Source organism: Phasianus colchicus, chromosome 1 (genome assembly GCF_987193195.1).
Source record: "Phasianus colchicus chromosome 1, bPhaCol1.hap1.1, whole genome shotgun sequence".
Classification (NCBI taxonomy): domain Eukaryota; kingdom Metazoa; phylum Chordata; class Aves; order Galliformes; family Phasianidae; genus Phasianus; species Phasianus colchicus.
In genome coordinates, this window is record NC_143436.1 from 47,318,512 (window position 1) to 47,331,207 (window position 12,696).

At 42.4% G+C, this 12,696-nt stretch overlaps 1 protein-coding gene, 1 long non-coding RNA gene and 3 other non-coding genes across 5 annotated transcripts in view; 2 read left to right on the plus strand and 3 right to left on the minus strand.

The window, feature by feature from the left end:
- Nucleotides 1-3,011: 3,011 nt before the first annotated feature.
- LOC149919552 (uncharacterized) lies at nt 3,012-8,211 on the minus strand. Its single transcript, XR_016463649.1, has 3 exons — nt 8,123-8,211; nt 5,667-5,761; nt 3,012-4,136 (listed from the first exon to the last, which is right to left on the minus strand). It is a non-coding gene; the product is annotated as an uncharacterized LOC149919552 (long non-coding RNA).
- On the plus strand, nt 4,508-4,579 carry TRNAD-GUC (transfer RNA aspartic acid (anticodon GUC)). The gene has a single exon. It is a non-coding gene; the product is annotated as a tRNA-Asp (tRNA).
- On the minus strand, nt 4,772-4,843 carry TRNAD-GUC (transfer RNA aspartic acid (anticodon GUC)). Its single transcript has one exon. It is a non-coding gene; the product is annotated as a tRNA-Asp (tRNA).
- Nucleotides 5,216-5,287, plus strand: TRNAW-CCA (transfer RNA tryptophan (anticodon CCA)). The gene has a single exon. It is a non-coding gene; the product is annotated as a tRNA-Trp (tRNA).
- Nucleotides 8,212-9,922: 1,711 nt separating the features above from the next.
- Nucleotides 9,923-12,696, minus strand: part of LOC149919553 (uncharacterized) — a 28,780-nt gene continuing 26,006 nt past the window's right edge. The window contains exon 3 of the mRNA XM_090140236.1: nt 9,923-10,069. Coding sequence (XP_089996362.1) covers nt 10,018-10,069 — 52 coding nt within the window. The 3' untranslated portion in view covers nt 9,923-10,017. The remainder of the gene's footprint in view (nt 10,070-12,696) is intronic.

Sequence of the window (12,696 nt, forward strand, 5' to 3'; positions counted from 1 at the left end):
ATCCCTTTTGAGGGGAAAAGTGATGAGAATGCAGATTCCCTCTGATAAGGAGCTTATTCTTACTGGGATCACCTAGTAGATTTAAACCATGCCACAGGAATATAAATGGTTAGATTAAATTATTCAACTCTTCTTTCAGAGTGCTTTTTACCTAAATAGAAAATGCAGTTCTGCATGGGCATTTCTTGTCTATTTTATTATACAATTGTTAGGACATAAATTTTCAAGGCCTGAGATTCCTCCAACCAGCTTTTAAAAGACATCCTTTATTAGACAGTTCACGTGATGCGACATGGAGAGGAAGCTGCCCAGCTGTGTGGCTGCATTTAGTACTGTACAAACTATACCAGGAATGCTAATCAGGGAAAACCCCCTAAGTCCCTCCTCCAACTAATCCACCAGGCACTGACATACATTGCCATGCTCCCCTTTACCTTTAATTTCTTCGGCATTTGAGTCGTTGGTTTTATGTGGGTTGTCTGATCATTCACTTCCTTAAGTGATGTCAATTATTTTTCCAAATAACTTCTAAAACTTTGTTCTAACTTGATCAAAATGCATTAACACAGAAAAAAAGGCCACTATGTCATGCAGAGTGTACAACAAGCCTGCACAGAATTTATACAAGGCCAAAAGCTGTAAAGAAATAATTCACATAACGTAATATACTATTTTCTAACTCATAAATTCTTAGTAAAAAGCTCATTAAATCCTGTGCTGTGAGCCTACATGGTGAGGCACAGACAAAAATTAAAAGTAGAACAGAACAAAAAGAGAAGATGAAGGGTTGAGTATGCGTGAAGAGCATAAAAAGTAGATAAGAAATCCAGTTTCGTAGCAGCTGTTCTGGACTCAGGCATCCTAAAGATCACATCACTGATGGGCTTCACTTCTCACCTACAGGTTTTTGTTTGTTTGTTTGTTTGTTTGTTTGACATTGATTTAGAAGCATTATTTGGTAGCTTTTTTTGTCTTTCTCTGTTTGGACCCCTCACCTATTTCTAGGGGGGTTCTGCACTGCAAATCTAAATCAATGGCAGTTGATTTGCTTTGTCTAGCTTCCTGCAAGGGCTCTGGTCTGAAAAATCCTGTAAATAATTATCAGGGGAGCTCTCCAGAAGCTGTAGCACTTCAGAAGCAACATGGTGCAGATGTCAGCCAGTACTTGCCTTGACTACTCTGAAGCAAATATATTTTTAAGTATTAACATATTATAAGTCATATTCTAAGACTAAGAATGATCTCAAGAAAATAGAAAGAGACTGCAGTATCAAATAACTTCCTATTTAAAAAAAAAAAAAAGTGTATGGTCATTGGTCCTTTGTTTTTATAAAAAAGAAAGCTTAATGTACTTAATAGAAGACCACTTTCCTAGTGAGGTTAAACAAAGTAGTTTATATGGCTTGCATGCATGATAGATATCTCTTACTGCACTACATTAAATCCACTCCTTATTGTCTCTGGGGTGCCAGCGTGGCTGAGCTGTGAGGATCCTGTGTGCAGCTCAGCCTTTAGCCTAGGTAGCCAGGCAGTGTTTCCAATTAGAAAAGCAACTGATACTATCAAAGGCATGAGTGTCATTCAGTGGGGCCGTGCCAGGCTGTAGAGATAGATCAACATGAATGTCTTCAGATTCAGCAAAGTTAAATGCAAAGCCCTGCACCTAGAATAAAAGAGCCCCGTGCAACAGTCAAAAGCTGACTGCATAAACAGCAACTTTATGGAGAAATTCCCAAATGTCCTGGAGAACAAGAAAGATGGATATGAGTGAGTAATTGCTCTTGTAGCAGTGAAAGTTAATCATATACTGGGCAGCATTAGTAACACCACAACCAGTAAGTTGAGGGAAGTGATTAATGCTCCCCACACCCTTTGGATGCATCTGATACTGCTTGTAGACCTCTGTGCAGAACTTGGGGTAATACAAGAAAGATATTGATGAAAAGCAATGAATTCAGTGGAGGGTCACACCAGGGAGCTGGAGCATGGGACACTGAGACAGCTGGACTTATTCAGCCTGGAAACGAATACAGTTTTATCTAATTGTTGTCTTTAGATACCCAGTAGGATGGCATAGAGAAATTGAAGCCAGTCTCTCCCTGGAGAATCATGGCAAAATGACAAGAGAAAACCAATCAAGCAGCAAGTTGGCAAATTCCAAGCAAATTCAAAGAAAGAAAATATTTACAGTTAGAAAAGACAGTGTCTTGCAACAAAGAGCTTACAGAATCTCCCATCTGTGATTATTTACAAAACACAATCGGATGACCATGTTTCAAGCTTTTTTTCAGCTAAGCAAGCTGATAGGGAGGTAATAAGCTTCCAACTGCAATGCTGAGTGAGATTCTAGACCAACTGATCCTCATGGTTATGAAGGGCCTCTTGCAGACAACTGTTGCTTCAGGGATCAGCAGCCTAATGAGAGCTGATCACAGAGCTGGTACCATGATGAGGAAAGCATGGAAGGTTTGAATTAGGCACACAGAATAGCCATATGCAAATACCAAGGAGAAGACAAAAGCTTCCTAGACCTTGGAGCACTGATACTAGTTTCTAGTACTTGTTCCACTTTCTGCTTACAGGTCTCTGTGACAAATCAACAGGGAAGATGTTTGCTGTGTAACTGTGAGTCACAGCAGCATTGTATTAGACCATCCACCCCAAAAAAGCACTTTTGTTTATCTGACTCATACTTCAAAATCCCCTACTGACCCCATTCTTATATAGCTACTGATAAGTCATCATCTAGGCACGGGATATGTTTGAAAAGACAGCTTCAGAAGTGCATATAGGCTTCACTGAAGAAGCAAAAGTAGTCAAGATATTCATTTTCACCACAGTAGGATAGTTGGTTAACCTAACCCTATTTACCATTACCAGCTTCGAACAAAGCAAGTGTTTTTAGTAGATATTCTTGCTCTCCCTACCAAACAGGGAGTGGGAAGAGGCTATGCAAGAGCATGAGTTTGTATATTTACTGGCACTTTTGTTTCAGAATTGTCCCTGTTGGAGGAAAACATACAAAATATGTAAGATGGATGATGAAGCTAACAGTACCTGTCCAGAAATGGGATCAGGGCAATGGATTGAGGCACAACCAAGGGCTCTCATCACAAAACTAGTTGCCATTCTGAGAAGACACACCAATGTACAATGTACTGAGCTATGTATGTACTGAAAATAGGGTAAAACACAACAACAAAGAGGAGGTCTGTGTAAAAGTTTGAGACAAAACCAGATGTGAGCAAAGACCAGCAGCTCAGGACTGCAGCAAACACCACCTCTTAGACAAGGCTGTTCTCAGCTCAGTTCCCTGACCGTAGGGATCAGAGAAGAGACTGGGAAGTGACAGGTGGAAAAGTCTAAACTAGCCAAGCGCAATCAGTCCCACAAAATGCAGACAGCCAATATCTGATCCACCAGGAAGTCTCACAAGTTAAATCTAATCATCAGCATCTTTAGAACAAAGCTTGATCCTGCCTGGCAAGTTTAGACCAGCCTAGCAACGCTGCTTCTGATCCTGTTCCCTGAGGTTTAAAGTCTATCCATCACTAGATAGTAGCCCTACCAGTACATTTCATAGCACTACTCTAAAGTAATTCAATTATTATGAGACTTTGTTTTTCACTTGTCAGGGCAAAACATATGTTCTTGTTGCATCCACTCAGGAACACATTTATTTTCAAATGCTTTCAGGAGCCGGCAGTTTGTTGAAATGCTTCAGACACAGGTCACTTATATTTAGATATTCTATGTACAGGTTGTTGTTTGTTCTTCAGCCATAATTGTCTGAATACACCACTCTGGGGTCCTTTTGTCCAAAGCAATATTACTGGTATCAGAGATTGCTGATAGAGAGCCTTGTTTGTTCCAGCTGACCTCTTATGCGTGGAGTTAAAGCTTCATACAATGAGTAAATTACAAATAGTTTCTTGTCACTGTGACACAACCTGCAGCCGTGTTACCACTGACCAAACGAGTGCAAGACACACAGTCAGTGTGTGTCCTTCGGCCTTTTACTCTCCAATCTCACAGTAATTGGTTTCCATTTTCCCCTCTCCCTTTTTAGGGAGGTGAGGAGCAGGTGCTGGAGTCCTCTCACCCAAGGACTGCTGACTCTGATGCTTCTCAGGTTCCTGTAAAAAGAAACTGTCTGCACGAACCAGATGCAAAAATACAAATGTAAAAATTATCTGGGCTGCTTTGCTTCTTCAGTGCCTCGAGCCTGGCAGTGTCCCCGTGCTATTTTCACCTTCAGTTACGGGGTGTAGAAGGAAACAACCTATAGGTGGGAGGCTATCCACGCACCCCCTCCTCGCGCCAGCAAACTGCCTACAGCAGCACCCACATAAAGAAGGCCACTGTCTGGACAACGAGCTCCAGCGCACGGCCCCTAAGCGGCCCCACCTTCTGCACACCGCTGCCCAGCGCGGCCTCACTGAAGTGGGGCGGGAGACAACGGGCGCCGCAGGGGCGGTGGCACCGGAGGCCGCGGGCGTCTTGCGGTTCCTCGTTAGTATAGTGGTGAGTATCCCCGCCTGTCACGCGGGAGACCGGGGTTCGATTCCCCGACGGGGAGAAGCAAGACTTTTGCCTTACCGTCTCGCTCAAGCGCGAGCAGTGCTAGTGATCGCAGATAGTGGGCGCAGCTGCTGCTACAAAAACGGCAGCCAAAACGAAGACGACCCGGGGGGCGCCATTTAATTCATCTTTAGATATTCATCTGTAGATAACACAGCCAGGCGGTGAGAATTAAGAAAACATTTCTAGCCTCCCCGTCGGGGAATCGAACCCCGGTCTCCCGCGTGACAGGCGGGGATACTCACCACTATACTAACGAGGAATGCGTTAAAAAGGCTTCCGCATGGCTACCATTTATCTGCGTTCTTCAACGACTTCGAAAGCAGTAAATTGCGGTGGGAACAGGCAAAAGGACGGGCTCTGAGCGGAAATAGTCTGAGGGCCGCGGAGGAGCGAGCAGCCAGGAGCGTGTGGCGGCAGTGCCGCAGAGAATGAGCTTTACACCACCAAGGGAGAGAGAGGCCCTTGGTGCTGGTAGCCCGTGTGTGGGCGAGGGGCATCAACGGATCTGCGCGGAACGCGGGAAGCGAGCCCGTGGGGGAGGGGGAAAAGGAGGTTCGAGACAATAAAGCGATCCGGCTGCGGGTAGCCGTTGTAGGTGAGTTGTAAAGCTCTGCCCCGCCGTTTACAGTAGGACCTCGTGGCGCAACGGTAGCGCGTCTGACTCCAGATCAGAAGGCTGCGTGTTCGAATCACGTCGGGGTCACTCCGCTTTTGTTTCTGTTCCCGTTGTTTCTGCTGCCTTTATTGCCGGGGAAAGGGCGGGACGGGCGCCGTTGTTTGTTTTTGGTTTGGAGGCGGGACTTCGGATTTCCTCGGGAAGCGACTCGAGTAGAACGAGGGGAAGGGAATAAAGCAGTGTGTGCGTGCGCGTGTAAGCATTGCAGCCACGGATGCGTGCAAGGCGTTTACAAAAAAATAGGGAAATGAAGGAAAAAAGTCGGAAAGATGCATTGGAATAACAGCAAAAGGAGTTAAAGGAGGGACAAGGAAGCAGGACGGGCCAAGAGCCGGGGGGCAAATGTGGTTTGCTTTTAGGAACGAAAGAGGGCTAAGAAAACCCTAATTTCGAGGGAAATACTCACAAAGGTATTGTTTGTTTTCGGCTGTGAAATAGTGGAATGTTCCCAGAGTGGCCATTTCCAGAGGCAGAGAAGTCGAGAAAACGCTTCGTTTTGTTCTAGATATGAGATAAGGAGACGGAGAACCAATCACTTTGTTATTTGGGTGGACTGGAAAGTTGGACACTTAATGAAATTTATTTAGGAAGGAAACAGAACAGTTTGTTAAAGTAAATCCTGAACTTTAAGAAACAGGAAAAAAAATAGCAGAGAAAAGATCCAAGTCTGTAAGAACTCATGGTGTTATAAACCAAGGCAGCAAAATGAAGAGAATACAGAAATCTTAGAAAGCACACTCAATGGAATCAACAAAAAACTTTTTTTTTTTTTTTTTCCAGGCAAATATTTCTGTTTTTGCAGCCTGATCTTTGTTTCATATACCCTGAAAACCTTGGAAATACAGAGCCTGCAGTCTTTGCTTTGGTGCTTTGCTGTCACTGCTGCTCTGACGCTCACAAGTGTTGTTTAACCCTGATGTACCTTTTGTTGTAACTTAAATTCAGAGCTCATGCCATTGCTAGGTGGCACTGGGGAACAATTTATTCCCTTCCTTTTCGTAAGCAACTTCTTACAGATTAGAAATGTGTTAGGACTCTCTATAAATGCCTCTTCTCAAGTAGTAAATTGTGTTTGCTGGGTCTTTCATTACTTGTGTTGCCAGAATCAGACACGGTTCTCAGCTGGCTCAGGCTGTACAGTTCTGACAAGACAAGCAGGACAGCCACACGTGCTGTGCTGACTGTGCTTCTGTTTCTGAGTTGAAACAGGCTGCCAAGGAAGCTGTGGAGTCACCATCCTGGAGGTGTTTAAGGGGACTTGTAGTACTTAGAGTCATGGTTTAGTGGACAGTATTGGTGGTAGGTGGGTGATTGGACTGTATGATCTCAGAGGTCTTTTCCAACCATAGTGATGCTATGATTCTATGGCTGTGAGGTCAGCGCTTTTTTTCTTCCTGAAAACATGACACTATTGCCAAGGGTCAGCCTGTGTTTCACCACTGCAAACCCTCCTCTGCAGGGCTGATGCTTCACCTGCTGTTCCCTATCCCATACTGGTTAACATGGCTGCTCCTGGCTCCATATTTGCTGGAACAGGCTGCCCAGAGAGGTTGTGGATGCCCCGTCCCTGGAGGTGTTCAAGGCCACACTGGATGGGGCCCTGGGCAGCCCGGTCTAGTATTAAATGGGGAGGCTGGTGGCCCTGCATGTGGCAGGGGGGCTGGAGCTTCATGATCCTTGAGGTCTCTTCCAACCCTGACCATTCTGTGATTCTCTGATATTTTGCACTTATCACTGGCTAACTTCTTTTTACTTTTCTAGATCGTTCCCAGTTTCTTAGGATTAAACTGAGTCTTAAGTACCAATATATCCAAAATATTTGCAGTCTCTGCTAGGTTCCTCTCATCTGCAAATCTACATGTTGTAGCCCATCATCCTAATTTCTAATGGAAAGATTGTATAGAAGAGAATGAGTGAATTATTGACAGTTTTTGCATAAAAATATTGATGGTTTTATTGCATATATATATATATATATATATATATATATATTGACAGATTTTTCTTGCAGAAATTAGTTAAATATTAACCATTTTTGAAGACACTGTGGACCTAGCAGTCTTAACCACTGTAAGTTGTCCTGGCTTGCTTTTGATCATATTGCATGAAAGATACTGCTACAGTCAGAATATGTATATAATCAGGATATAAATAATGTATATATTTAGTGAACAGACAGCAAGGTGGATCAAAAACTGTCTGGACAGCCAGGCCTAGAGGGCAGTAGTAGTGGTGCAATGTCTGGTTGGAGGGCAGTAACAAGCAGAGTACCCAAGGGATCAGTACTGGGTCTGGTCTTGAATAGCTCCTTAATTAACAATCAGGATGATGGAGTATAATGCACACTCAGTAAATTAATAAACCATAAGTAACTATGGGGAATAGATGATTCACTGTAAAGCCGTGTCCCCATCCAGAGGGACCTAGGCAGGATGGGAGGGTGAGCTAGCAAGTCTCATTAAGTTCAACAAATGCAAACTCCTGCAATGGGGGAGGGACAACCTATGCACCAGTACATGTTGGGGACCACCCAGTTGGAAGGCAACTCTGCAGAAAAGTCCTGATGAACACCAAGTTGAATGTGAGCCACTAAGCCACTGTTAGCCACTAAGAAGGATAACAATATTTGTGTCAGCATTAGGCCAAGCAGTGCCAGCAGGTCAAGAGGAGTGATCCTTCTGGATCCTTTTGCTCTGCTCAGCGTTGGTGAGGCCAACAACTGCTGTCCAGTTCTTGATCTTGACCACCAAGATGATGAAAGGACTAGATTACCTCTCCTGTGACAAGAAGCTGAGAAGGCTGGGGCTGTTCATCCTAGAGAAGAGGAGGCTCAGAGGGAATCTTATCAATGTCTATAAATACCTGAAGGGAGGGTGTAGAGAAGATGGATCCAGACTTGTTTCAGTGATGCCCAATGACAAGACAAGAGGCAATGGGTAACAAACTGGAACAGTTCAGGAACACTTCCTGAACATCAGGAAGAACATCAGAGCTGTGCAAGTGATGGAGTACTGCCAAAAGCTGCCCAGAGAGACTATGGAGTCTCCTGCTTGGAGATTTTCAAAAGCAGCCTTATACATGAGCCTGGGCAGCCTGCTTTGGGTGTCCATGCTTGAGTGAGGATTGGACCAGGTGGACCAAATATGCCCACCAGCCTCAGCCATTCTTGAACTCTGTGGTTCTATGACATAACTATTCTTTCTACTCCATCTCTCAGGAGAGCGTCACAGGAGAAAACTGTCTTGACATGATTTATTCTTCATACAAATTTTTAGTCTTCTTTTTGTCTTCTAAATGTGTGACATTATTTGCTAACATTTTTCCCTGAGGATGAAAGATGAGTTCATTTTAGATGAGCACTTTATTTACCTTTTTTTTCTGGAATGCACCCTGACATATAGAAGTAAAATTTTCTGAAGATGTCCACTAGAGATTTTGCAGATGCTTCATTCCTCAGCACCATGTGATGTGTTCACCAATCTGAAAATATCTTCCTTACTTGATTATTTTGTGACTTGTTCTTTTCCTATGGTATCACAAGTTCTTTCTTTCGTCAGCAGTGTTAAAGCATAAACTGCTGTCAAACTGAATCAGTTACATGGTAATTGAGAAACTGAGTTACAGAAGTATAGCCGAATACCCTGAAAAGAACTATGTAGGTTCTTAAACTTTCTAAGTTATGGAGAAGCCTTGCTGAAAAAGAAGGTGAGGAAAACCAGACTGGATGCATAGTCTGCTACATGTTCCTATGCTCCTACAAAATTTCTTGTGTCTTCACTTAAGTTCCTGTCAGAGCCAATGGATGTAAGAAGTAGTGGCAATCTGCTTGCATTCCTGTGCTGCTGCCAAAGCAGGTGCGCTGCTTCAAGCATTCCAGATTGTTGCCAGATGATACCCTCGGCTCACAGTGAGTTCATCTAATGCCAACACCAAAGATCTATTAATAGGAGCAGATGTTGTCAGGGTGTGGTTTCATACTGTAGCTAACATGAGTGCAGGCTGTCACACAGTTGTCAGACTTGCATCCCTCTGACCATCCCTGCCTGGCCTGTTTCCACCATTCTACTTGCACTGAGTCTTGCAATTGTACAGCAACAGCTGCTGGCTCAGCATGAGGGCCTGGCAGCACAGTACTAGAGCCAACACAAGGAAAGTGTCAGCAGTGTGAGACCCAAGACAGAACAGAGAGTAGAATCATGCCTTTCAACAAGCTGCAATTACCATGCAACAAAATAATTTCATTCAAAAGTAAATGAGAAAATTAAATGTTGCATTCAAGCTTTGCAATGTCTGAGATTTTTTAAATTAATATTTCTCCTTCTTGGTGTCCCATTGGTAAAATGGGGATAACAATTCTCTTCAGTTGCGTAGAAGTACTGTGCAGCTTGCTCCATTAATTCTGAGACACCTGAGTATATTGGTCAGTATTTGCTTCTCAGCAGCATTTTTACAGTATGTGTGCTTCTATGCTTTTGTCTCCTAACTTTTGAATACTGCATTTTGTAACCTGACTGATCTGTTAATGCAGACCTTTTTTTCTTATGGAATTATTCCTAGTTAAATATAGACAATAACTTAAATTCTTACAAGGTTAAAAAGCCTTGGAGCTGAAGTAATAGCTAATGTATGGTAAACAGAGCTTTTGCTTTATTTCTGTCCTTTTACAATAAAAATACACACCCATATAATTCCTGTTTGGAAAGTGCAGGACGTTTTCCTGTAAACTGTCCTTTTTTCTTAAGCTCTGTCTGCATGCTTCAGTAGGATCTGGCAGTTCTGTTTCCAGTCTGCATTGACATAGGCCCCCGTCTGAAATAATGACAGTGATACACAATTATTAATCAGCTGTACTAAACTTCCCACAGAGCTGGCCATCTCTGTGCTCAGACTGAGGGCAGCCACCAGCCTGTTTGCTGCATCAGGCAACCCATAGCATTCCCCAGCTCCACTCAGTAGCAGTGAGTGATTCTAGGAAGTACAGTTATACTATGCCATAATGATCGAGCAACTGCTTATTTTATTTGTACGAATGCTTTCCAGTTTCTATTGCCTAAGAGGAAGTGCTATTTTGTTGTCAAACTCACCATAAACCAAGACTGAATTAACATCTCATATAGGTTTTTTACATTATTTAGATAATAAAATTTCCTTATCAACTCAGGCTGAACAAGGGCATGTCTGTAGCACTTCCTTAAATGTCTCTGCCATGAATGGATTTACAGTTCTCACAATTTTACTATGTATTTTGAGGCAAATATTAAACATGAATGCAAATTCTACACGTGTATTTCATTATGGATTAGATGTCATCCAGAAACTCTGCTGAGTTTAGGATAATTTTTTGATCACACAGATAGAGATAATACCTTTTTTTTAGTGTCCTACAACATGAACGACAAGTCTTGTTTTTATTGGTGGCATTCGAGGTTAAGAATCACAAACCTGGGGGAACTCTAAGCTAGAAATCTGAGATAATTTAGGAGGCATTAGGTCTTTACATATCAAAGGTGACTTTATGACTGAAATTCTCTTCTCACACTCAGGAAAGCTAACAAATTCCAGACATTTGGGAGGGTCCTAAAAAGGAAGGATTTTTGGCTTCTACTTTTAGCATATTTCACATTTTTAGGCAAGCTTACAGCTGCTTTTCAACCACTGAACCATTCCATTTTCACTTTTTTTCTTAAACTTGCTTTTTGTCACTGTTTATACTGACAAGAGATAAAATGTGACTGCCTGTTTCTCAGGTGGGTATTCTGGTCTTTGAAAGCCAGAACTTGCTGTTAGCAGTAAACACTTAAATACTAGAGCACTTCTCAGAAGGCTTGGCAAAACAACAGGTTTGTATTCGATACTCAAAATGCAAATAATCTAATAGGTATATGTACCACTTTGGTTGTTTCTCTTTTTCTGAAACAACACTAGAAAGCTCTTCTGGGCTTGTGCATAATTAAATTGTTCCCTTTGGCTGCTACGTTATGCATGTAAGCTTTGTTTCTCTCAAACAAAATAAATGGTAGAGGTGCAGATCCTTAGCTGTATCAAGGTCCAACTACAGTGATAGTTGCAGGTTTGCAGGTTCCAGTGCCAACCATTGTGTGCATGCACATTTTGGCTCTCTTCCTTATTTCTTCTCCTATTTTTACCCCATCAGGAGAATGCCTGTTGCTCCCAGGGAGAAACAATGAAAAGTGTAGGGCCAAGGAATAAGGGACAGGTTTGTGATAAGGTTTTGCCTTCACAGAGCAGTCTATCACTCTGAAACAGGGTGATACAAAGTGTCGTGCGATGCTCTTTTAACTTTGGCCACTGTGGAAACAGCTGAAGGCAAGGCAAGAAAAGCCCAGTGTCTGTGCGTTGTAAAAATGTAACCGAAAAAAATCATTAATGAAAGATGATACATATTTATGTGGTTGAGGAAATAGCTTGCAAAATATAAATGAAATGTAAATACAATCTGTAAGTAAGGTCCCTTTCAGACTGTGGTTCTACAATCACTATTCTGGATTCTGAAGTTAACCAAAACATGATACTGAATTTCTGCTGTCTTTATGTTTCTGTGTTAGCTTTGCCTGACAGCAGAAAGAAAAATTACAGATCCAACATAAAGCCCACCCATTTTTAATGAACACACCCAAATCCAGGAAGTAGCTGCACTGATTTTCTACATCGTACCATAGTGCTGTTGCATTTTTAATTCTATACCCTGTGCATTAAAATTAGACAACATCGATGTAATTTGATTAAAAGGTGCAAACTGACTTCAAACTCAACATTTTCCATCATTCCACTGCTAAGGATCACCCACAAGAAAATCCAACACCAGCTGTATTGGATATACTGAACTGTGTATGGAGTTGCAAATGGCTGCCATATGCCACTAAGAAGCAGCCAGAGAAAACAAGCTTCAGGTCTAGAGGATATCATCATTCATTGTCTGTGGGGATGTCAAACGGTGTCTGCACTGATTTTCTATTGATCCGAAAGTAATGCATGCTATTTTATTTCCATGGAAACTACAAGGTACGAAATGTACAACAGCACAGTTTGATAGAGCAAATTCTCAGCTACAAAACACTATTTTTTTCAGCGTAGTCATCCCCACCAGCTATACCTTTTGCCAGCAATGAACAAGAGCCTGAATATCTCACTGTTAAAATCTTCACCATCAGAAGTGACCCACTATTACTGTTGTCACTGCTGAAATGCACCACCTACTGCCTCTCTGTGCTGCAATTGCTGCAGGTTGTCTTTTCACTATTGACTTTGATTAAAGTTTCCCAGACCAGTTTCCCTTGATGCTGTTTTAAAACACTGTGACTTGGTACGAATGGTGTTTTTATTTTTCTCCTCACTGCTCCACTCACTGCTGCATTTCTGATGTATGTTGTTTCAATCTGCAACAGATTTCAGATCTTATTTATATGAATAAGATG